We start from the raw sequence: 25255 nt of genomic DNA, 5'->3' as shown, positions 1-25255 counted from the left end.
CTGGACAGTGGACACTATGGAAACACCAGCCCCATTATTCTTGTAGCAAAATTCATGGTTTAAGCTTTGATCTGTTAACTTTTGCGTTATCCTGTCCAAGGTATATTGTCTTCAATCCATTTCAAGTAGTCCCGGTTGAGATTGAGTTGAATGCATAATCAAATTTCAGATAAACAGATCGAAACAGCAGATTAGCCTCTATTGAAATCGAGTCCAATGTAATTTACTCATAGTGGCAACACAAACATCCCATTGCTGAGTCATGTCTCATGTGACAATAAAAAACCTAATTTTTCTACTATGTGTTTAGAAGAAGGGGATTGCTCTTGCTCTAAGAACATTGGAGGGTTACTCAAATTTAAGCTAAATCCTAAGGATTCGGATCCAAATCTCCCAATCCATTTCTTCAAAAGAAACAAAAAAAAAATCCAAAAGGCTCCAGAGTAACTAGCAGCAGTGCAACCCCTCAAAAAAAGAAAAAAAAAAACAGCAGCAGTGCAAGACCTAAGGTACGCTCAAGATCTGACGTCGATTTCACCCATAAATACTGGCAGAGGAAACGAAGCAGAAACTGCATGATAGCATCCAGGAGCAAGAATGACGGCGAGGAAACACACCTTTGCTCAGTAGTCAGCAGGTTGCAGCTCGAGTTAGGGCGCGTTTAGATGGCGAATTTTTTTTTGTTTTGGCTACTATAGCACTTTCGTTTGTATTTGATAATTAGTGTCTAATTATGAACTAATTAGGTTTAAAAGTTTCGTCTCGCGATTTTTTACCCAACTGTGCAATTAGTTTTATTTTTCGTCTACACATTTAGTACTCTATGCATGTGTCGGGTGAAAATTTTTGGAACTAAAGAGGGGCCTTGCTTAGTTGAAACGTTGAGCCCGTTCAGTACGGCGACAGCGAAGGCGTGGGCGTGCGGCTGTCCGGCGCGACGCGAGGCCAGTGGGACCAGCGCGCGGTGCGGCGAGGCGAGGCGAGGCGTGGCAGTGGCACGGAAGCGGACCCAGCGTCGAGCGCGTTCGTGCCAGCCGCAGTTTTGGACCGCTAGCGTGAACACGAATTTCTTTGAATCTCTTTCTTCGTCATCTAATTTGTCCAGCTATGCCTTGTTAAATACTTAAACCTGACAAAGCATAATTTGGCCACCAATTTATTAGCCCGTAATTTCAATAAACATCACATAACTCAAAAATATAATTCAAAATGTGAGGGTATGTTACGTTGAGCAAGACCAGTTCAATTAGCTCAAACTTTGAACTTTATTATTGTTCATTCATCCAAACTTAAACACATGCTGACTGACGCAAATATGCAACCACAGCCAATGGGCCAGGGTGGGTGTCCAATTTCATGCAACAGTTTTGCAAGTACCACACTAAGATGCTTGCATCACATAGAAGATTTCAATTCAAAAAAGTTCACATGACAATACAAAGTTTTTCCTGACAACTTACTAGCGACTGACTAGCCAGGTCCAGCTGCAGCTGCATGGAAGTACTATTGCTGGATCGATCATATGCAGAAGACCTAGGCCCTATTCGCTTGAACTTATCAGCCGTATCGTTTCAGCGAAATCACAGTGTTTTTCTTTCACAACAAATCAGCATCAGTATCTGCCTTTTTTCCAGCCAGCTAAACAGGGTCCTAATGCCCAGAGGAAGCTTGATCACCTGATGCTGGCATTAGGATGCCATACAACTCTACACATACTCCAATAGTCCGACTGCCGATGCTACCACCACACAAATCCTAGTGTGCTCTAATACAACAATCTGATCAGGTTGCAAGCTATGTACACTGTTTGCCTGACATTAGAGGGACCCCTGAACCACAAACTGCGACGAACAATAAAATTACAGTTCTCAAACTTGGGAAGGCTTTTTGTACAACCCAGCATGGATTTCATAAATTTAATCAGCAGGGCCATCACCTTCGCCGCCTTTTTGACTCCACCGGCTGAAGAGATCAGTTTAAGTTATATTATTATTATTAGAAGCATAATTACGATTTGCATTGTAGTTTTAAGTAGCAAAGCAAACTTAAATTAATGATAAGCAGCAACTAGCATCACGTGCAGCTTACCTTTTCTTCTGATTGCGCTGTAGCTTCATGTGAATTCTCAACCATCTTCCCATTTTCAGCTGTACAGGTCTGGCAGAAAAAATGTTCAAGTTTCTTTGCTTCTTTGATTGTCATCCCAATGCAAGCAGGGTGAAACCTGAAAAAGAGAGAGTTGTTATAGAAAGTATACCAATACAGCCTCAAAGGGCACAAAGTGACTGAATACGTGCGCACAGGGCCATGAACCAATCAATGCTCAGATATAGTTCCAAATTGACCTTAAATCTTAATGGCAACACTTCCTATTGAAATATGTATGTGAATTGTGAAAGGCCTAAAAATTAAAATGCCACCCTGCTAACCTATCATGACCTGTAAACAATTTGAGAACACAACTCGTTGTAAGTGAACAGCAGTAAATACACTTTATTTTAGCAAATGAAAGAAGCTAAGAAATAGTGCTTTATGTATTCATTTTGACTATTTTGGTCCTCAGCGGAAGTACACTGTGAATATCATGTTACACACTTACACTACATAAACGTACAAATGTACGAAAGGAAAGTAATTCGTTTTTGGCCAGTACAGTATTCTTATCTCATGTCTAATCTCAAACAAAAACAACAAATCCACCCATTCATATTCATACACCAATAAAGCAATCAATTGAATTAAACAATGCACCAGAGGAAAAGAGGTATAGCATGGTGTATTAAAAAAACTTTCTTAGGACAGCATGCTTCATCTATATGCTCACCAGTCAGAACATTCCTCACACTGGATCATAAGATCATCTGGATTGTATGGCATCTCACACTTGCAAAATCTGGCACATGTTTTACAAAAGAGATGAGAGAAATAAAAAATGGTGATTCAGATTTAAGAACTATACAGAAACCAAACCTGCAAATTGGTAAAGGCAGCTAAAGGCTGACAACAAACAAGGACTTGGCTTATAATACATTGGAAGTAAAAAAAAAATCCATCTATGCCTTTCCAAAAACATAAAACATCACAACTTGAGAGAAGTTCTAGTAAAGTAAGCTCAAGCGTGAGGTGCAGCAAGTGAGCCAGCACATACATTGAGAACAGGAGGAACATAGGTTGGAGTCCTCAGGGAGTTTTGAGTTTGGGCTAGCAGCCTAGCATTAGAAAAATAGGGCTGAAGTTGTATCTAACCAGAATAGTTCAGGCACACAATTGTTCGGGTGAATTAACGAACAAAATCAAGAGAGAATTAGGATTTAGGAAGTCTGGTCCATCTGGGAAAGGTTCAGAGTCTGCATCCATGATAGTTCCCTGTTTTCATCCAAGGTGGCAATGTTGTGTCATGGCCCACGAGACCCAACCATAAGAGCAGACAGCAAGGTTGAAACAGAATATGTGGTGGGACAATAACAGAGTAATCTAGGAGTGAGGTCTCAAGGCACTAGATGATGCCTTAAGAACCTTGAGGTGTATCGCAAGAGTCCAGGAGGACTTCAATGTGGTTAGGAGCAACAGGTTCTGAGTTGATGACAGTTTGGGTTCATAGTAGTTCTAGGAATCAGGAAACCAAATGCTGTTATCAAAAGTTGGGGGTCTGCATCCACAATACAAGGAAGCCATGCATCTATTCCAAAACCAAGCAAGAAATATCCTATCTTTCGACAGATATTCCCAAAATCTAATCTCTATCTGCCCCCCGCCCCCTTTAGTCCTTTACCATATTGTAATTGCCAGTAACTAACCGTGTGTTTGCTTAAAGGGTCCATGTAAGTTGGGATGGATCGGACCCATATTTATAAGTGTTTGTTTGAGGTCCCAGTGGGTTGGGTCCATCCCAAGAGGGAACATTCTCCCAAGATGAGGGTTGGCTTCTATCCCTGCAAAACAAAGAAATCAGCACAACCCACTTCGCTTCATGCATTGTCTGCGCACGCAGTGCGATGCATCGGACACCAGCAGCAAGCATGAGCGCAGCCCAATTGAAGGCAGCGGCATGAGCGAGGGGCAAGGAGGCGATGGCAAGGAGCGCGGCGGGCAATGGCCACATCGGGCGGCACGCTGAGACATGTGAGCCTCGGATGGAAGCATCGCATCATGGGACAACTCATGACTGGGAGCACGGCGCACCGGCGGCATGGGGAATGGCTGGGAGGCTTAGCAGCAACAAGAGCGGACAGAGATTCCGAGTGGTGGTGCGGGCGGACAGGGAGTTGCTCAGCTGGGGCGGTCGGTGAACCGCTGGGCAGTGGCGGGCTGGATGGAGAGTGGCTGTGGGGGAGTCTGAGCAAGCAGCTACTATGGACAGGGGAGAAAGTAAGGAGCAGAGAACCCAACCTCCAAACCCATGAAATCGATACCTCTAACCAAACAAAAATCATATGATGAACCCAACCTCCAAACTAATACCCCTCCTAAAAAACAGGGTTGGGTCCATCCCATCACTCCTAATCCGCAAACTAAACCCATGCTAACTCCATGGCTTGCCTTTGAAATCAAACAAAGAGTGCTATTAGTGGAATAACTTGCTGCAAGGGCATTGTTTGGAATACTCCTGCTATTGTAAACACAGAACCAATAAGTCCTAGGTTGCAACCCACCCCCCAACACACACACACACACACACACACACACACAAAGGCCTAAAGAACATGTTTTGCATGACATGAGCCTTTGTGTGCCTCTATTATTCCCCCCAATAGTTAGCAATACCATCTACTGGAGAAGATGATTGGATTCCCATGTCCTTTAATTATTGCAAATGCATAGGAACACATACAAATGAATTACTCCTATTTAGTACAAAGAGATTCATGATGATGTAGTATCATATATGAAATTGAGTTATGGACTCATTAACCTTGGGAACAGGACAGAAAATACCATTTCTAAAATAAAAGGCTCGTGTGGGGATATAGTCACAAAGTTCTCAGCTCGACGGGGTCAAGGAACGTGGTACGCTACTCGCGAGACATTTTCACATGGCAGGGTCGAATAACCCCAATACCCAAGTCGGGGATGATGTTCCCAGGTCGAGGGTCGATGCCTTCGACCCTGTTTTCTGTGACTATGGTGGGATCCTGGAAGAAACTTGTGAGAGTTATCTACAGGTGACATGATACTAAAATTAGGGCATATATCATCTACTTACTCCCTGCAATTCAAGTTACTCCCTCTGCCTTCGACCAATAATTACTCTAGTAGTACATAACCTTCTGACACAAACTTGATATATTATCATATTCAAAAGTACTTGATTATGACTATGATTATGCATCACAGATGTACCATATTAGTGAGTAATTGTTAGTCAAAATCTCAGTCCTAAGAAAAAAAAAGGCCTTGCATTTGGAGACGCATTTTAGCGCTATCCATTTTTGACATGGTTTACTCCTATTAATTCTATAATTGTCTAACCCCAGTACCAATAAGCAATCCAATAGGGGCGCATGTAGGGGAAATTGCTGCTTTCAAAAACTAAAGCTAACTACCAGAAGCATAATCTAATCTATGCTGGATTAGAGGTGGCAGGAGATAAACACATTGCACAAGCTAAAGGATCAGATTAGATGGAACTTGCTACAAATTGTAAATGCAACAAAAAATGCAAATCCAAAATAATGAAATTGCAAAAGTCTCAGTGTGTTCTTACACTGCTATGCGATCTGGTACGAAGCTGCCAGTAGCCGATTTATACTCAAAGCGGCAGAAGAAATCCTCAGCATTGACAGAATCAAGCTTTGTATAGCTACGGAAGCTGTGGACATTGCATTTCCCCTCAATGGTGTCAGCGCTTTGTACATCATAGTGGTCAGAGAGGAAGACCTCCTTGGAACCATGAAATGGCCGCCGGCCACCTATGGACTCCTCTGGTCGATAATACCACCGCACCCGCACTCTCACATTGGTGCCTCGGGATCCTGCTGCTTCAATTGCCTCAACTCTTGCCACATAAGGTGGTTTTGATGCATCAGAGGCCCTCATTAGCACGCAATCACCAGCTGGAAGAAACAATTTAAAGAATCAATCAAATCTGAAAGGCGTCTTATGCTGCTTCGCCAAAGCAACGAGAAAGCCTTATATAAACAAAAATACTCCATCCTTCACTTCTATAAGGTGTATTTTAGTTTGAAAAGGTCAGATTATAAGTGTGTTTGTTTTACAGAGGTATTTGCCCTAGTTCGCTTGGCTGATAAGCATGCTGAAGTGTTGGCTGATTTGTTGTGAGAGAAAAATAATGTTGGTTCGCTGAAAAGTACGGCTTATAAGCCAAGCGAACAGGGCGATTCAAAGTTCTTCTATTATGATAATTGATTTTTTTTTGCAAGAAAAAAGAAAGGTCCAATCTATTTTTGAAGACCTCATACCAAAATTTGTCCAACGACAGTGGAAGGAGGAAGCGAGTACTGTATTGCAAAAACTTGATTGAGCTTTCTATCTAAAGCTGAAACGCAATAACAGAGCCAAGATACTAGTGAAATGTGGATAATCTAATCCAAGAGCACATCAGTCAATGAACATAGCTTACTGCACTTTTATTTTTAATTCTATTTTGTATAAATCGAGCTCGTTCATACACAGATGCCAATGCGATGTGAACACATCCACAAATACCTACAAGACTGAACATTCCAACAAGCTGAGTTCACGCTAACGAAAGCTTGGTATAGAAGAAAAAAAAGGTTTCAAGTGACCAGAGCATAGCATGGTACTGTAATAAGCACCGCGATGCTAACCCCCCTCGAAGATTACGCCTTCACAGTGCTAACTGAATTCAAGCCCCAATTAGACACGGAAGTTGGCAGCAGTGAACAATAAACGGTCAAATTTCAACCATAGTAAAGACATAAATGGCCCCAAAAAAAACAACAGAGCGCCCGATTATTGCAAAAACATTTCCGACGAAATCAATCGACCCCAAAGTAAAGGCACCCCCCCCCCCCCCCCCCGAATACCAGGGCCCGGAAACCGAGACCCCCGACACATATCCCGAAATACGCCACAGCCCACCAAAAATCCCCCAAACCCCCCCGTAAATTCCGGATCGAACAGGGCAAAGGGGGCACTCACGCTTGATGACTTTGTCCGAGCCCTTGATGGTATAGGACTCGAGGATCCGCTTGGGCGGCCGCGACTTCGCCATGGGGGGCGAGACCGCGACAGCGAAGGTGGGGGCGGAGGACCAGGGGGCGGGGACGCTGGGCGCTAGGGTTTGGCGAGGAGACCACACGAAGACGGTGGTGGATTTTTTTTTATTTTTCTCGATCTCTCTCTGTTTTCCTTTCCCCCTTTGGTTCGAAATGCGGAGGCGCTCGCGGTCGCCGCTCACTCGCGAGCTGCTGCTTTTTTTACCGCCTCCTTCGCCGCGCGCTTTTCGCGTGCACCGCTTTGATGGCCTGTGGTGATGGGAGTGATGGTAGCAGTAAAAGCTGGCCAGCTGACGGCTGGCGCGCGGTGAAAAACTGCCGCGAAGGGCTCGGGGGCGAGATCGGCCGTTGGGTGAACCGTGGGGTGCATCGTGTCCGTTGGTTGGGTGGCGAAGGAACGAGGAGGCGCTTCGCCTTCTGGTTCTGGGTGGTCCGAAACGGGTCTGGAAGTGGAGGCTGATTGTGCTTTTGTACGGGGCGGGACGAGTGGACGACGGATACGGGCGGCTAGGGCCGTACTTAACGCCGTAGCGGAGGACAGTTGGACACTCTGAGTGCCTGCCATTTAATCGGGGGTGGTATTATGACACGTAATTTCAAGATTCGTTGCTACTAGGCCTCATGGTCTCATGGATGGTGGAACTTGTTTGGATTTTCTTGTGAAAATAAAATGATTTTTATAAAGTTTTTATATAATTTCTATTATATTTCTGCATTCCAAAGAAAACTTAGTATTCTTCTCTGTATAACTCTACCTCGATTCTGTAAGTCCACGGTGTCCGGTCACACCGTGCCCGCATGTGCATCTCTTATATACCCCCTATTTTAATCGCTCGCTTCTCATATGATAGTATAGCTGACATAATGCAGCTTAATCGACTGGCCATAGCCGCTCCACATCATTGCTTCGATATTCTACCATAACTAGAATAGTGGCCCTAGGCCAGGTGTAGGCCTAACTTCAACCTCGGAAACCCAATTTGATGCCTAACTTTTCTGGGTCCACACTAAACAAAAAATCTGAAAAGCAAAATTGAGAAAAGAAAAATCACCTGTAATAGGGATGCCACATAGGCGTGCAACCTTTGGGGCTGGCTCGCCGGAGATGCCACCACTCGCCGCGGATTCTCATCCTTCTGCTCCTCCGCACCCGGCTCAATGCCATGGTCGCTGGAGCCATGGCCGATGTCGCTCAACGACCTATACTTCTTCCATGAAACTAAAGCAAGAGACAAATCAGCACTTATCAAGAAGTCGCTCGATGGAGCCGCGCGCAAGCTGAAGGTGTAGGCTTGGCCCTATAAGGAGATTTCGATGGTGTTACCTTCTCTTTGCGGTGATGCGCGCCAATCATTGTCGCTTGTATCGCTCATGTTTGCGCCGCCGCTACTGCATATGGAAAGAAAGGGGGAAATGAATTTAGGGTTTGGGGAGACAGCTACAACACAGTTTTATTGTGTACAAGTGTTTTCTCAGACGTTGGATATGTCTCAATGGTTCAGATTGCATGGGGCGTAACGGGCTGAGAGGCATGTGGAGGGGTATCTCTTTCTTGGCTCGGGGCCTGTGTCCCTATTGGCAAGTCTATGGTTGCGTGTCCATGACACAAATTTAATGTAGGCAAGGATGTCGTGGTCTCTAGCCTTAGTCAAAGGCCTTCCCAAGTGCTTACTCCCTCTGTCTCGCTTTAAATGTCGTCCTAGCTTTCTACCTGCTACATGCTAGATTCCCTCAATCTAGACATACCTTGCGTCCAGATACATGCAACATGCTATGAACTTAGACAGCCAAAAGCACTACTAGGATGACACATATAATGGGACAGAGGGAGTAACAAAATAGTCAACAACAACAACATCATGATGAATTGGTGGCTACCGATGCTAACCTTACATCTTGACCTTTGATATGCTCACCACCTTAGCGGTCCAGTCAAGTTGTTCATCGTTTTGAGAGAATTCCCTCTATGACACCACAAGGTAGCCCAATTCCCTCCATGCCGCTAAAAGTTTAATCATGCTGTGGGAGGTACAACCCCGGGTACCCACGGCATAACACATGGGCCGCACCATCAGGGACTGGTCCAGCCCACCAAATGAGGACTTGCGGAGCATGGCACTGACTCAGCGCACACCGCAAGACATCAAGGCGATATCCTGAAGATAGCGATCAATCTGTTAGGATATGTCAAATATCATACTCCTTCTAAAAGATTGTTACTTGCCCGATTAGATTTAGATCTAACCGACCTATAACCCTATCCCCATCTATATAAGGCGGGTAGGGGACCCCCTCAAAACACATTCAATCTCATATATCCAGCAATACAAACCAACAAAACACAGGACTAGGGTATTATGTCGAGCTGACAACCTAAACTTGTCTAATCTTGTGTCTGTTGCCATCTAGTTCCTCTTCACGCGCACCTCTCCGTACAATCTAGCCTCGTGGGCATACCACTCGGTGGATTGTCGACGATATTCTGTTGACAATTGGCGCGCCAGGTACGGGTGTGCGTGTTGCTCCCATGGCGAGCCAGATGGTACGTCTTCCAAGCTCTCCATTCTCGCCCAGGCCCGACCAGTCCTTCACGGTCAGATCCATCTCCTGGGTCATCAACGCCAGCGGCAACGAGGAGATCATCAAGCCAGTGCAGGATAATCCTACGCCGGTCATGCCTACACCTACACTGGCAGATCCGATCTCGAAACCTGTTCCGGTGTCATCTTCCTCACCGAGAGCTCGCCGCTCGATGACACATCGGCCGAGGAATCCCATTGATCAAGACGACCTGATCGCGTCTATAGATCGGGTCGACAAAAGCTTAGCTGAGGGCTTGTCGCTCGTAGAATCTGTCTTAGATCGATCTGCCTATGATGACGAGTTCCCACCACTCCAGCACTTCTGGGCGGTTAGCGCTAAGCGCTCTGCTCGTTCGCGCCGTTCAAGGTGGCAAGACGCAGATCTAATCATCATGGCAACTCCAAAGGGGCATACAGTCCAGCGCCGACCACTCTCCAGATCTGATATGCCTAGGGCTGATCGGGAAGCCTCAGCGGTGGACATCGTCGTGGCCCATCCTTTTGGGCTAGCTAATGCAGCCACCATCTATTAGGAGGCCATGCGAGATCGCTATGTCGACTAGATCGGTCACATCCACCCGCTCACTGAGCCTGATTTGTCTAAGGCCGATCAGGAAGCCCCAGCGGAGGACGTCGTCGTGGCCCATCCTTTTGGGCTAGCCAATGCAGCCACCGCCTATCAGGAGGCCATGCGAGATCGCTACGCCGACCAAATCGGTCGCATCCACCCGCTCACCGAGCCTGCTCTGCCTAAGGCCAATCAGTTTGCACCAGCAATCAACATGGTGCACATCCACTAGCTCGGTGAAGATTCCCTACTCCCCTGGAGGAAGATCTAGGGGTAGAATCGGAAGGCTCCACCAAGACCGTCACCCGCACTCCAACTCCGCCCAGGTGTTTCACTAGGGAGCTTTTCATGGTTTGCCATGATAGCACCGTCCGGGATGGAGAGACCAATTCCCAGCGCGTCGCTCGGGAAAACAGGAACACTGACCACGCCAGGCGCCGTACCGACGAAGCAAATGCGGCTGCCGTCGCAGCTGCCGGTGGGAATGAGGTCCACTCACAAGGAAATTTGTGTGTCGCTCGCAATCTTGATCCCGAGTTCCTCCAAGTCGACGGACATGATGTCCAACAGACGCCGAGCGCCAACCTCGTTGTAGCTACCAATGAGCTGGCTAGACTCCAGCAGATGCGCGGAGATTGCCAAGGTCACTGCGTTACTTAAAACAGCCCAAGTTCAAGTCAATGACTTTCGCAAAGACCAGGCTCCTTCTCACTCGACCGTGTCGAATTATCATCGCTCTGCAAGTCGGCAACCTCCCGTTCCAATCATGCGGGAGGAAGTCGTTTCTCCGATCGGCGACAGAATCAGCACCAGGGCGGTGGCTCGTATCTCCACCAGGGCGGTGGCTCGTATCTCCAAGGGGGTCCAAGAGGCAATTATGAGGTCAACCCTAATCAGCCGCCGCAGCGGCCCAATCCTTCCGATGCCAATCAAGAAGTCAATCAACCTGTTGGCGACGTTCGCGGGCATCTCAACAACCTCCACGACCTGCGGAACCGCAACTCACGCCATGAGCAGGAACCTGGTTTGTACTCTGCATTTTCCTTAAGTTGAAGTTCATACATTTTATTTTATACAAGTAGCAGTTATCAATAAAGACACGGCAATACCCTAGCGCACTGTAGGGTAGACTAAGCGATGAAAACAAGTAGGGTAGATATCGTTGGGTGGCAATGACAACCACCCTCACCTTCCAATAATATCTCAAATCGTACATGGTGGGTAGTGCACGGCTCATATTTTCCCTTGCAGTAAACTTACATCACTTTATATGTGGGGTGTATGCTTAATTAGTCATGAGGGGATATGTTTGCGCTATGGGTCAACTCCTTTTCCAACAATGTATGCACAAGTCAAGTTTAGTTTGAGGATAAAATAAAAAGTTATTTTATCCTCAAGCTGAACTTGTGCATACATTGTTGGAATATATATATATATATATATATATATATATATATATAGGGAGAGTATATTCAGTAGCCAGCTACAAAATAAGATATTCTATAGCCACATTCATTTACGATAATTTTATATATTAATTTACGATAATGTTAATACATATTTACGATAGTTGGGTTATTATAACACATGAGGATATTTACCATAACGTTGTAATAAACCACTTAGTAAGGAGTTACTATAATCTCGTAAATTAAACATAATAATTATCGTAACTCAAAGTGGCTACAGAATAAGTTATTTTGTAGCCAGCTACAGGATAGTAGTAGTTCTCTCTCTCTTTATATATATATATATATATATATATATATATATATATATATATATATATATATATATATATATACTCTTTGCATCTTCCTTATTATGTTGGGGGGGTTCATGCATGTTATCAATATAGAAAACACGACAATACCCTAATGCGTTTCTACTACAAAGAAGTCTTTGAGTGGCAATGGCAACCACCCTCACCTTCCAATGATATATCTAGAAACACTACCGGAGACGTCCTCTTTGCCGAGGGCTTGTGGGTTTGCCGAGGGCTAGATTTCGGGCACTCGGCAAAGGGGGTCTTTGCCGAGGGCCAGCCCCAGGAGCCCTCGGCAAAGATAGGCCCTCGGCAAAGAAGCCCTCGGCAAAGATTTTATTGTAATATTTATGGTTTATGGTTCTGACTTGTGCTTGGATTTCATGAACTTGTCGTAATAAACATGTGAATGATGATGAACATGTGACTTGTCGTTGTAATATATTGTGATTTGTGGTTCACAATTATGGTTGTGATATATTATGAGAAAATAGGTTCTGTGTGATATATATATGTGATGGTTGATATATATATATATATATGTATATATGTGAAATGCTCGTGTCGATGGAATGCAAAAAAACAAAAAAAAAATTAAATTTCTGCCTCTTTGCCGAGGGCAATGACCAAGGCCCTCGACAAAGAAGGGTCCTTTGCCGAGGGCCGTCCCATTGCCCTCGGCAAAGATTTTTTTTAAAAAAATAAAATTTATGCAACATTTCTTTGCCGAGGGCCATGGTTGGAGGCCCTCGGCAAAGATTTTTCAAAAAAAAAAGAATAATTCTTTGCTGAGGGCCGTCCCATTGCCCTCGGCAAAGATTTTTTAAAAAAAATTCTGCACATTTCTTTGCCGAGGGCCATGGTTGGAGGCCCTCGGCAAAGATTTTTTTTTAAAAAAGAATAATTCTTTGCCGAGGGCCCCCGGAGACAGCCCTCGACAAAGACTCCGTCCCAGGCGCCGGCGCCGTGACGGCTGCTTTTCTTTGCCGAGTGCCGCTTCAGCCATCGGCAAAGGCTTTGCCGAGTGCCCGATAAAGGGCCTTCGACAAAGACCCTCTTCGCCGACTCAAAATTCCCCGAAAGCTCTTTGCCGAGGGCCGCCCTCAGCAAAGCCTTTGCCGAGGATTAATGGGCGTTTGAAGAGGCCGTCTCCAGTAGTGAAAAGGTACATGGGTAGTGCACGATTATAAAGTCTTCATACTTTCCCTGCTACAAACTTACACGTCAGGGGGATATGTGTCAAGTTAAAGTACAAAGAGCCTAAAAAGAAATTTAAAGTACAAAGGATTTTGAGAAGCTATAGCTGAAATTTAAAGTACAAAGGATTTTGAAGCCCGGTTTGTCTCATTAAGACAAATATTTATCTAGTTGTAGTTGTAGGCAATGTGTGCCTTGATAACGAGGTTCCCAGAGGATGATGATTTCATCGACCTCAAGACTTACTAGGCTATGATCTATCGTAATTTTTTATACTATGGCCTTGTTTAGATTCCAAGTTTTTTCACTCTCTTTCCATCACATCAAATCTTTGGACATATGTATGGAGTATTAAATATAGATAAAAAATAACTAATTACACAGTTTGATTGTAAATTACGAGACGAATCTTTTAAGCCTAGTTAGGCCATGATTGAACAATAATTGTCAAATACAAACGAAAGTGCTACAGTGCCAAATACTGATTCTTAACGGCGATCTAAACAAGGCCTATGTTTGCTAAAGTACAAAGTATTCTTAATTTCTTACTCCCCAATCACATCTCATGCATACAGTGGTACGGAGAGTAGTTATTTTTCTAAGAACATCATGACAAAGTATGACAATTAATTCATAAATAAAAAATAGGAACTTAGAAATTATTTTTGAACTATTAAAAAAAGAAAATTTAGCTATAGTAGTAGCAAAAATAGCCATACATTTCTTTTTGAAAAATAATTAAAATACGCAAACAGATATTGGCCAAGTTTTCCCATACATCGACTATACTCGATTCACGTATGGTATAATCTGTGGTTGGTGAAGTACCATATTTTTTTTAATTGAATTCAGAAGAGGTACCGATTATATCTCCTACAACTAAAAATAATAAAGTGTGGATATTTTTTGGTGTGATATTTCTTTTGGTTCGTCCGTCTGCCCATGCCCGCGATCCCACGACATCTTAATTACTGATTGATCGTGTCATTCTCCTTGATTGAATATTGTCTGTCATGTGATAGAGTAATCACGGTAAAATAGGAAGTAGAAAATTATTGTGCTATCCATATACACATTGCATGTTTGTATGCACCAGCATATATGGCAACGAGCAAAAGGAAAGAGAATTAACACAGAAGGAAAGAGAATTAAGACAAAAGAAACATCTTTGCATTTCTGAGAACCTTGCCAAATCTGCCTACATTTAATTACTTCCCCTCTTTACATTTGCAAAAGGGACATTTTTTTTCTCCTTTCATTTGGTTTCACGCTCACATGTTCCATCGCCCTCGCTTGTTGTTTCTTACGTGAACCATAGTTGATGTCATATGTCTTCCATGGCTTAGCCTCCCAATCCTAAGAGAAGGTACATACCTCTCTCTAACTGGAGATCCGACCTGCCAGAGGATCTCCTCGAGTCCATCGGGTAGCGTCTCGCGTCAGGCCACGACGCGGCGTCCTTCCGATCCGCTTGCTCCCTATGGCGCGCCGCCGTCCCGTTCACGACCTTCGGACCGCTCCTGCTGCTCCCGTTCGACCCCGACTCGGACCGCGTCGGCTTCTACTATGTCCCGGAGAAGGTCTTGTCCAAGACGCTGCCCGACGTGCGCGGCAAGGTGGCGTGCGGCACCTCGTGTGGGTGGCTGGCGCTCATGGATGAGGCGGTGTCCGTGACGCCGCTGAATCCATTCGCCGGTGCTCGTGCCCCCCGCGTTGAGCTCCCGCCAGCAGGCAAACACGTCGCGGCGGTGTCCTCATCGGAACGCGTGTCTAGGGTCCACGGCCGGTGGGTCCTCCATCCCACCAACGCCTATGGGGGACACGAATGCCACAGGCAGAGCCATCAAGCTAGAAGACATGAGGGACGTGTTCTTCCGTGAGATCATGCTCTCGTCGCCGCCTGACGTCACCGGCTGCGAGTACATGGCCATGGCCATGCTTGGGTGCTCCACGGAGGTCGCGTTTTGCCGGGTTAGAGTCGACAGCGCATGGACGCTGCTCGACACCAAACTGGAGTTCTCCGTGGGGTCCATCGTCCACTGCTAAGATAAGTTCTTGGCGATCGACTGCATTGGAGAAATCTCCGTCTACAGCAGCAACGCCGCCGGCGCTACTCCAACCCCGACGCTGCTGCCATCGCTGTCGTCACCTACGGGGCTCTACCACCGCAGCTACCTGGAATCAAACGGTGAGCTACACATTGTGGGTGCCATGGTGGGCACATTCCACAAAACATAGAGCTTCACCTACAACAGCATGATCTACAAGTGCAACCTCCACGACCCTACGCCGAAGTGGTCTAGGGTGAGGGACATCGGTGATCAGACACTGTTCGTGTCTAAACATTTCAACGAAAGCTTCAGTGGAACAAGTGTATCTAAGTACAAGGAGAACAAAATCTACATGTCTGAGCCATTGTATGGGGATCCATACGACTTGGTCCATCGACTGGAGATCGTTGATATTGCTACCGGCGCATCCGAAGTGAAGCCCATCCAGAAAAAGATGCAGGGTTCCAAGGCTCTAGGTTGGATTCGACCCAATCTCTGGATGCTCTAAAGTTTGTGAGCCTACGACGCTGCGCACTCCGTGACTATGTTAAATTCATAAACTTTGTTTTTTGGATTAAATGTCACTTTAATGTTTGCCAGGGACTCCATGCTCCTCGAAACTCGGACATCGCCAGCGACGCCGGGGACTCCTTGGTGCTCAGACCTCGCCGCCTACGCCGAGGACTCCTCGGTGCTCGGACATCGCCAGCGATGCCGGGGACTCCTTGGTGCTCAGACCTCGCCGCCTACGCCGAGGACTCCTTGGTGCTCGGTCATCGCCAGCGACGCCGGGGACTTCTCGCTCCTCGCTCCTCGGTGCTCGATCCTCACTCCTAGGGTGGTCGAACATCGTCGGCTACGCCGGGGACTCCTCGGTGCTCGGATCTTGCTACATCTCGTCGGTGTGCTATCAAGCTGCTCCATGCTGTTCGGATCAGGGTGCTGATTTTGGGCAGCACGTTGAAAGCTCTAGTTTGGTTTTGGATAATTGATGAAACCCTAAGTGCTAACCTAGTTTATCAAGATGATTATGAGATAGGTAGCACTACTCTAAGTGATGAAGCAATGGCGAAGATCATGACAATGGTGATGGCATAGTGATGGTCAAATGCTTAAACTTGGAAAAGAAGAAAGAGAAAAACAAAAGGCTCAAGGCAAAGGTATAAAATATAGGAGCCATTTTGTTTTAGTGATCAAGACACTTAGTGCGTGTGATCACATTTAGGATAGATAGCCATACTATTAAGAGGAGTGAAACTCATATCGAAATACGGTTATCAAAGTGCCACTAGATGCTCTAATTCATTGCATATGCATTTAGGATCTAGTGGAGTGCTAACACCCTTGAAAATGTTTGTGAAAATATGCTAACACATGTGCACAAGGTGATACACTTGGTGGTTGGCACATTTGAGCAAGGGTGAAGGAGGTTGAGTCGAAAAGAAGTTAGTCGCGCTAGTTACAGAGTGACCGGACGTGTCCGGTATGTGACCGGACACGTCCGGTATTTCAGCGGCAGACTCTGCGACCGGACACGTCCGGTCGCCACACCGGACGCGTCCGGTGTGAATCAGAAATGGCAGCAGACGGTAGAGCAGCCGATCGGATGCTGGCAGCGTCTGGTCCGGTACCACCGGACGCGTCCGGTTGGGCGTGGTTGCTTACTGTACTCCACCGGACGCTGCGGCTCAGCGTCCAGTCATTTGTGATTCTGCGTCCGGTGTTAGCGTCCGGTTGTCAGCAGAAGGTGCAACAACGGCTAAGTTTGATTTGAACTGGACACGTGGTAGTCTAGGGAGACCGGACACGTCCGGTATGTCGACCGGACGCGTCTGGTATTCACGACCGGAGCGTCCGGTGCTGCGTCTGGTGCAGTGTGACCGGAGCGTCCGGTCGACGCGCAGTCAGCCCGTTTTTTTGAGCCAACGGCTCTATTTGATGGGGGCTTCTATTTAAAGCCCCTTGGCCGGCTCAAGCCATATCTCTTGCACATTTTCATTGACATAGCAACCTTGTGATCTTAGCCAAAGTTCTCCCACTCATCTCCATCATTGATTCATCATCTTTGTGAGATTGGGAGAGAATCCAAGTGCATTGCTTTAGTGATTGCATCTAGAGGCACTTGGTATTCGTGTTGCGCTGCGGATTTTGCTTGTTACTCTTGGTGGTTGCCACCACCTAGACGGCTCGGAGCAGCGGTGGAGGATCGGCACGAGTTGGTGATTGTTCGTGGCCATCTCCGGTGATTGTAAGGGGAGTTGTACCTTTCCCGGCAGAGTGCCGAAAGGTAACTCTAGTAAATTGCTCGTGTCATTGAGTTACCTCACTTGTGGGTCGATTCTTGCGGTGTCCTATTGTGTGGATGAGGTTTGTGAAACACCTCTTAGCCACCGAACCACCAAGTGTTGGTCGACACAACGGGGATGTAGCGTGTTGGCAAGCATGTGAACCTCAGGAGAAAATCGATTGTCTCTTGTCATTTGCATTCTCCCGGTGATTGGCTTGATCTTCATCTTGTGATTGGTTCATCCCCTACACGGCGATATAATCACCCTACTTACTTGATTACATTCTTGCAAACTAGTTGATACAAGCTCTTTAGTGTAATTAGATTTGAGAGCTTGCTTTATTGTTTACATTCATCTAGTTGAGCTCTTTAGAGTAGCAAGTTTGCGTGCCTAAGTAATCTTTGCAACTAGAATTGTTGGATAGGTGGCTTGCAACCCTTGTAGAGCTAGAGCAAGTTTGTATTACGCTATTTGTCATACTAATCAAATTGCTCTAGTTGATTTGTAGATTTTTAAATAGGCTATTCACCCCCTCCTCTAGCATACTAGGACCTTTCAAGTGGTATCAGAGCCATGGTCACCGTTTGATTGAAGACTTAACAACCTCGGTGTCAAATTATGGCTTAAGTTGTGTTCAACCATGTGGGAGGCAAACCACCTTTCTTTGATGGCACATGCTATGGTTATTGAAAGAGAAAGATGAGGATGTATCTTGGTTCAATCAATGATCAAGTATGGGAAGTGACCGAGAATGACTATGCTATCATTGATCCTGATGATCCAACTAATCAAGATAAGATCAACAAGCAATGCAATACAATGGCTCTCAACACCATATACAATGCCATTGATTCCAAGGTGTTTGAACAAATCAAGGATTGTGATAGAGCAAATGAGGTGTGGAAGAGATTGGAGGAAACATATGAGGGCACACCGGCGGTGAAGAGTGCCAAGTTGTATATCCTCAAGGATAAATTGACAAGCTTCAAGATGAAGGAAGATGAGAGTATTCCGGAGATGTTCCATCGATTGTAAGTCATTGTCAATGACTTGAAGGTATTGGGAGAGAAGATCAAGGATGATGATGTCTCCCATCGATTCTTGATGTGCTTACCTCCAAGATTTGAGATGTTAAGATTGCTCATCATAAGAGGAGGATTGAAGGACATTACCCCCAACCAAGTACTAGGTGATGTCATGACACAAGAGACATATCGTGTGGAAAGGGAGGGGGATGATAAGGAGGACAAGAAGGAAGAAGAGGATAAGAAGAACAAAAGCATAACATTCAAGGCTAGTTCATCATCATACAAAAACAAGGGCAAATCCAAGAAAGAATCAAGTGATGATGAAGATCTAAGTGATATTGATGATGAGGCCATGGCTCTCTTTGTGCGCAAGATGGGCAAGTTCATGAAGAAGAAGGGCTATGGTGCAAGAAAGAAAAGAGATCACATCAAGAAGAAAGAGTATGTGAGAAGATGCTACAATTGCAAGAGCCCCGATCATGTAGTAGCAAATTGTCCATACAATAGTGACAATGATGAAGATGAGAAGAAGAAGCACAAGGAGGATAAGAAAGAAAAGAAGGAGAAGAAGGAGAAGAGAATGACCTTCCAAAAGAAGAAGAAGGGTGGAGGCTATGTAGTCACTTGGGATAGTGATGGCTCTTCGGATAGTGATAGCTCTAGTGATGATGACAAGAAATCTATCAAGAGAGCACTAGCAAGCATCGCCATCAACAATAAGCCCTCCATCTTCCACACTCCATCGACGTGCCTCATGGTAAAACCTACCAAGGTAAAATATGATGTGAGTGATGATGATGAATGCGAAAGTGATGCTTGTAGGAGTGATGATGATGATGAGGAGTACTCCAAGGAGGAGCTCTTGGATATGTGTGAGCAAGTGCACGCTTGCAATGAGATGAAGAGAAAGGAGTGCAAAGAATTGCACAAGAAATTAAAATCTCTTGAGCAATCCTTTGATGAGCTAAATGCCACTCATGAGAGGCTAATGGAAGCCCATGAGAAGCTTGACAAAACTCACTCTAAGCTTGAAAAAGCTCACTCCTCCCTCATTGAGCAAGTCAAAGTGGAAGAAGTCAAGAAGGAGGAGGCCAAGAAGGAGCAAGTGATGATTACATGTGATGTGGGACTAACATGTGATATTATTGATGATTCTTGTATGCCCACTATAGTTGCTCCCACTAACTCTTCTTGTAGCACTACCACTTCTACTCCACCTATGAATGATACATCACTAATGGTGGAAAATGAGAACCTCAAGAAGGAGGTAAATGAGCTCACTCGTGCCTTAGGCAATGCCTATGGTGGAGAAGCCCACTTGCTAAAGTACTTGGGTAGCCAAAGATTTTCTCTTAACAAAGAGGGATTAGGCTATACCCCCAAGAAAAGCAAGGCGGCCTTTGTCACTCCCAAAGCTAGCTTTGTGAAGGGTAATGGTCGGTTTTGCAATAGATGCAAGCAAGTTGGGCATATAGAGCAAAATTACAAGACTAACAAGAACAAGCTACCTAATGTATTCTCAATCAAATTTGATTCTTGTTACATGCTTTATAAGGGTGCCAATGGTGTGAAGGCTAAGTTCATTGGTACACCACTTGTGGGCCCAAAGAAGAAGGCCATTTGGGTACCAAAGACCTTGGTGACTAACCTACAAGGACCCAAGCTAGTTTAGGTACCTAAAAAGAATTTATCTTCTTTTGTAGGTAAATTATAAAGCCGGAGGAAGGCATTGGGTGCTTGATAGTGGGTGCACACAACACATGATCGATGATCCAAGAATGTTCAATTCAATCAATGAAAGCAAGAGCAATGAGATTGATAGTATCACTTTTGGTGACAATGGCAAAGGCAAGGTCAAAGGGCTTGGTAAGATTGCAATATCCAATGATTTGAGCATTTCCAATGTGCTACTAGTAGAGAGCTTGAACTTCAACCTATTGTCGGTAGCTCAATTGTGTGGTCTTGATTTCAAGTGCATATTTGGTGTGGATAATGTAGAGATCATAAGTGTAGATGGCTCTAACTTGATATTCAAAGGATTTAGATATGAGAATCTATACTTAGTTGATTTCAATTCTAGAGAAGCTCAATTGTCAACATGTTTGATCACTAAGTCTAGCTTGGGTTGGTTATGGCATAGAAAGCTTGGTCATGTTGGAATGAAACAATTGAACAAATTGATTAAGCATGACTTAGTTAGAGGCTTGAAAGATGTCACATTTGAGAAGGATAAGCTATGTAGTGCATGTCAAGCCAGAAAGCAAGTTGGTAATACACATACTAAGAAGAGCATAATGAGCACATCTAAGGCATTTGAGTTGCTACATATGGACTTGTTTGGACCAACCACATACACTAGCATTGGTGGAAACAAATATGGATTTGTGATTGTGGATGATCTCACTAGATACACATGGGTGTTCTTTCTTGTTGATAAGAGTGATGTGTTTGCTACATTCAAATCATTTGTCAAAGGCATTCACAATGAGTTTGAAACAACAATCAAGAAAGTTAGAAGTGACAATGGTAGTGAATTCAAGAACACTAGAGTTGATGAGTTATGTGATGAATTTGGAATTAAACATCAATTCTCGGCTAAGTATACTCCTCAATCAAATGGGCTAGTTGAAAGAAAGAATAGAACCTTAATTGATATGACAAGATCAATGTTGAGTGAGTATAATGTGAGTCATTCATTTTGGGCCGAAGCAATCAACACGGCTTGCTACTATAGCAACCGACTCTATTGTCACCCCATGATGGAGAAGACACCTTATGAGCTATTGAATGGAAGAAAGCCCAACATAGCATACTTCTGGGTCTTTGGTTGTAAATGCTATATATTGAAGAAAGGCACTAGATTAAGCAAGTTTGAAAAGAAATGTGATGAAGGTTTCTTGCTTGGTTACTCCACTACTAGCAAGGCTTATAAAGTTTGGAATTTGGCTAGTAGCACTCTTGAGGAGGTTCATGATGTGGAGTTTGATGAAACAAATGGTTTCCAAGAGGAAGATGAGAATCTAGATGATATAAGAAGCACTCAATTGGTCAATGCAATGAAAACATGGGCATTGGTGAGTTAAGGCCTAGAGAGGTGATTGATGTTGAAGATGACAAGAATCAAGTGCTCTCTAACTCAAATGTGCAAGCTAATGGTTCTCATGATCAAATTCAAGCAAACACTAGTGATGGCAATATGCAAGATCAACAAATGGCTAGTTCATCATCTCAACCAAATGATCAATCAAATGCTAGCAATCAAGTGCAAGTGCTTCAACCAAACAATGTTACAAGAGATCATCCATTGGACACTATCATTGGTGATATTTCAAGAGGTGTGCAAACAAGATCAAGATTGGCTTCATTTTGTGAGCATTTCTCATTTGTGTCATCCATTGAACCTAAGAAGATAGATGAAGCTTTGAGGGATGTTGATTGGATCAGTACTATGCATGAAGAGCTAAACAACTTCACAAGAAATCATGTATGGGATTTAGTTGAGAGGCCTAAGGGTCATAATGTGATTGGAACTAAGTGTGTCTTTTGGAACAAGCAAGATCAAGATGGGATAGTAATAAGGAACAAAGCAAGATTGGTGGCTCAAAGTTACACTCAAGTTGAAGGTCTTGACTTTGGAGAAACATATGCCCCGGTTGCAAGATTGGAAGCAATTAGGATCTTGTTAGCCTATGCTTGCGCCCACAACATCAAGTTATACCAAATGGATGTGAAAAGTGCATTTCTCAATGGGTACATCAATGAGCTTGTGTATGTTGAGCAACCTCCCAGTTTTGAGGATGAGAAGAAACCCAACCATGTCTACAAGTTGAGAAAGGCTTTGTATGGATTGAAACAAGCACCTAGAGCATGGTATGAGAGATTAAGGGATTTCCTACTCTCTAAGGGATTCAAGACGGGAAAAGTTAACACCACTCTCTTCACCAAGAAGCTTAGAAATGACTTGCTTGTAATGCAAATCTATGTTGATGACATCATTTTTGATCAACAAATCAAGAATTTTGTGAGGAGTTTGGCAAGATGATGGCAAGTGAGTTTGAGATGTCTATGATTGGAGAACTTAGTTACTTCCTTGGTCTTCAAATCAAGCAAATAAAGAATGGCACATTTGTGAGTCAAGGCAAGTATATCAAGGACATGCTCAAGAAATTTGAAATGGATGAGAGTAAAGCTATTAGCACACCAATGGGGACAAGTGGAAGCTTAGATAGTGATGCTAGTGGCAACATGGTGGATCAAAAGATGTATCAGTCTATGATTGGAAGTCTACTCTATATGACTGCATCAAGGCCGGATGTGATGTTTAGTGTATGTATGTGTGCAAGATTTCAAGCCTCACCAAGAGAAAGTCATTTGAAGGCAACAAAGAGAATATTGAGGTACTTGAAGCATACACAACATGTTGGATTATGGTATCCCAAAGGAGCAAGATTTGAGTTGATTGGATATTCGAATTCCGATTATGCAGGATGCAAAGTTGAGAGAAAGAGCACATCGGGCACATGTCAACTATTGGGAAGATCACTTGTGTCTTGGTCATCAAAGAAGCAAAATAGTGTAGCACTTTCAACCGCCAAAGCAGAGTATATTTCGGCCGGTAGTTATTGTGCTCAATTACTTTGGATGAAGGCTACCTTGAGTGACTTTGGAATCAAGTTCAAGCAAGTGCCATTGCTATGTGACAATGAAAGTGCCATAAAGCTCACCAACAACCCGGTTCAACACTCAAGAACAAAGCATATAGATGTCCGTCATCACTTCATAAGAGATCACCAACAAAAAGGGGACATTTGCATTGAGAGTGTGGGCACCGAAGATCAACTTGCCGACATATTCACCAAGCCACTTGATGACAAAAGGTTTTGCAAGCACAGGAATGAATTGAACATACTTGACTTCTCTAATATGTGTTGATGCACCCCCATTATATGACATGCCTCTCCTTCGAGCAAAGCAAGGTAAAGTTGATTGACATGTCATCCATCAATTGCTAAGGACATGATTAGAGCATCTAGACATATTTCACATTTAAATAGGCTCATTCATGAAAAACAAATGAATTTGATGCTTATATGGTACCACTATTGCTTGTATGTTTGAAATGATCTAGTGGTAGCATATGACATATTTGTGGGCTTGTAAACCTAGTGTTCGATTTAGAAAATGAGCTATAAGTGTTTAACTCAACATGGTACAAGATAACCCTTGTTTGGAGGTGTGAAGAAGCTTTCCTTGGATCAAACCGAGTTAAATATCTTTTGCAAGTAATCTAGAATTGAACTAAATTGAGAAAATGATCCTTACTTCACATAGTTTCACCCCAACCTACTTATAATTTGAGCTCACCTTTTGTGCTAATTGTTGACTTTGATAATCCTACCCTATCTATAATTTACGCCTTTGTGATCATTGATGACAAAGGGGAAGAAATAGTGTACAAAGATAGAGGAACAACAAAGGGGAAGAGATAATATATAATAAAGGAAAGGGATCAATTAAAATTAAAATTTTGAGCACACAAGTAGGGGGAGCAAGCTCATAAACTTGTATGATGCATTTGAATGAACATTTCATATATTTGCTTGCATGTTACAAGTTCTTAATTTCAATATCCATGCTTGTGTGGTGTATGCTAGTTATAGGTTTGAATGATAAAATGAAAAACTAGCATGCATAGGCTAAAGTAACTAAACAAACTAGACCCTTGCTTTTAATGTTGATCTCATGGGGTATTCTAGTTTTTGTGTATGTCTAGTTACTAATGATGCTAAGGATGGTATATTGGTGCACTCCGATTGGTATCACGCTTCAAAGGTCCATCTCTTATACCTTAGCATCACTTCGTAGAAATTGACTCCTATATTTCCTATCCAAGCATATGTGCAAGCTACAATCCAAACTCTTAGCACATATGTAGGAGGAGCAATTACTATCATTTGGAGTTCATGAAACTTGTCCATATCCTTTACACATGGTAAATATGCTTGGGTAAGCAACATGGATTCAAATGAACTTTAATTCATATCTTTATATAAGGGTTGTCATCAATTACCAAAAAGGAGGAGATTGAAAGCTCTAGTTTGGTTTTAGATAATTGATGAAACCCTAAGTGCTAACCTAGTTTATCAAGATGATTATGAGATAGGTAGCACTACTCCAAGTGATGAAGCAATGGCGAAGATCATGACAATGGTGATGGCATGGTGATGGTCAAATGCTTAAACTTGGAAAAGAAGAAAGAGAAAAACAAAAGGCTCAAGGCAAATGTATAAAATGTAGGAGCCATTTTGTTTTAGTGATCAAGACACTTAGTGCGTGTGATCATATTTAGGATAGATAGCCGTACTATAAAGAGGAGTGAAACTCGTATCGAAATACGGTTATCAAAGTGTCACTAGATGCTCTAATTCATTGCATATGCATTTAGGATCTAGTGGAGTGCTAACACCCTTGAAAATGTTTGTAAAAATATACTAACACATGTGCACAAGGTGATACACTTGATGGTTGGCACATTTGAGCAAGGGTGAAGGAGGTTGAGTCAAAAAGAAGTTAGTCG

General features: G+C 43.9%; 2 protein-coding genes across 2 annotated transcripts; one reads left to right on the top strand and one right to left on the bottom strand.

The window, feature by feature from the left end:
* Nucleotides 1-1387: 1387 nt before the first annotated feature.
* Nucleotides 1388-7403, bottom strand: LOC136541525 (chromatin remodeling protein EBS-like). The gene is made up of 5 exons (XM_066533460.1): nucleotides 7123-7403; nucleotides 5705-6053; nucleotides 2825-2893; nucleotides 2089-2224; nucleotides 1388-1962 (listed from the first exon to the last, which is right to left on the bottom strand). The coding sequence occupies exons 1-5, from the start codon at nucleotides 7193-7195 to the stop codon at nucleotides 1933-1935; spliced, it is 657 nt and encodes a 218-aa protein (XP_066389557.1). The 5' UTR covers nucleotides 7196-7403; the 3' UTR covers nucleotides 1388-1932.
* A 3322-nt stretch (nucleotides 7404-10725) lies between these two features.
* LOC136543424 (uncharacterized) lies at nucleotides 10726-15357 on the top strand. The gene is made up of 3 exons (XM_066535878.1): nucleotides 10726-10858; nucleotides 14755-15042; nucleotides 15146-15357. The coding sequence occupies exons 1-3, from the start codon at nucleotides 10726-10728 to the stop codon at nucleotides 15355-15357; spliced, it is 633 nt and encodes a 210-aa protein (XP_066391975.1).
* Nucleotides 15358-25255: the final 9898 nt, after the last annotated feature.

This window comes from Miscanthus floridulus, chromosome 3, assembly GCF_019320115.1.
Source record: "Miscanthus floridulus cultivar M001 chromosome 3, ASM1932011v1, whole genome shotgun sequence".
Lineage (NCBI taxonomy): Eukaryota > Viridiplantae > Streptophyta > Magnoliopsida > Poales > Poaceae > Miscanthus > Miscanthus floridulus.
This window is presented reverse-complemented; position numbering and strand designations above follow the sequence as displayed.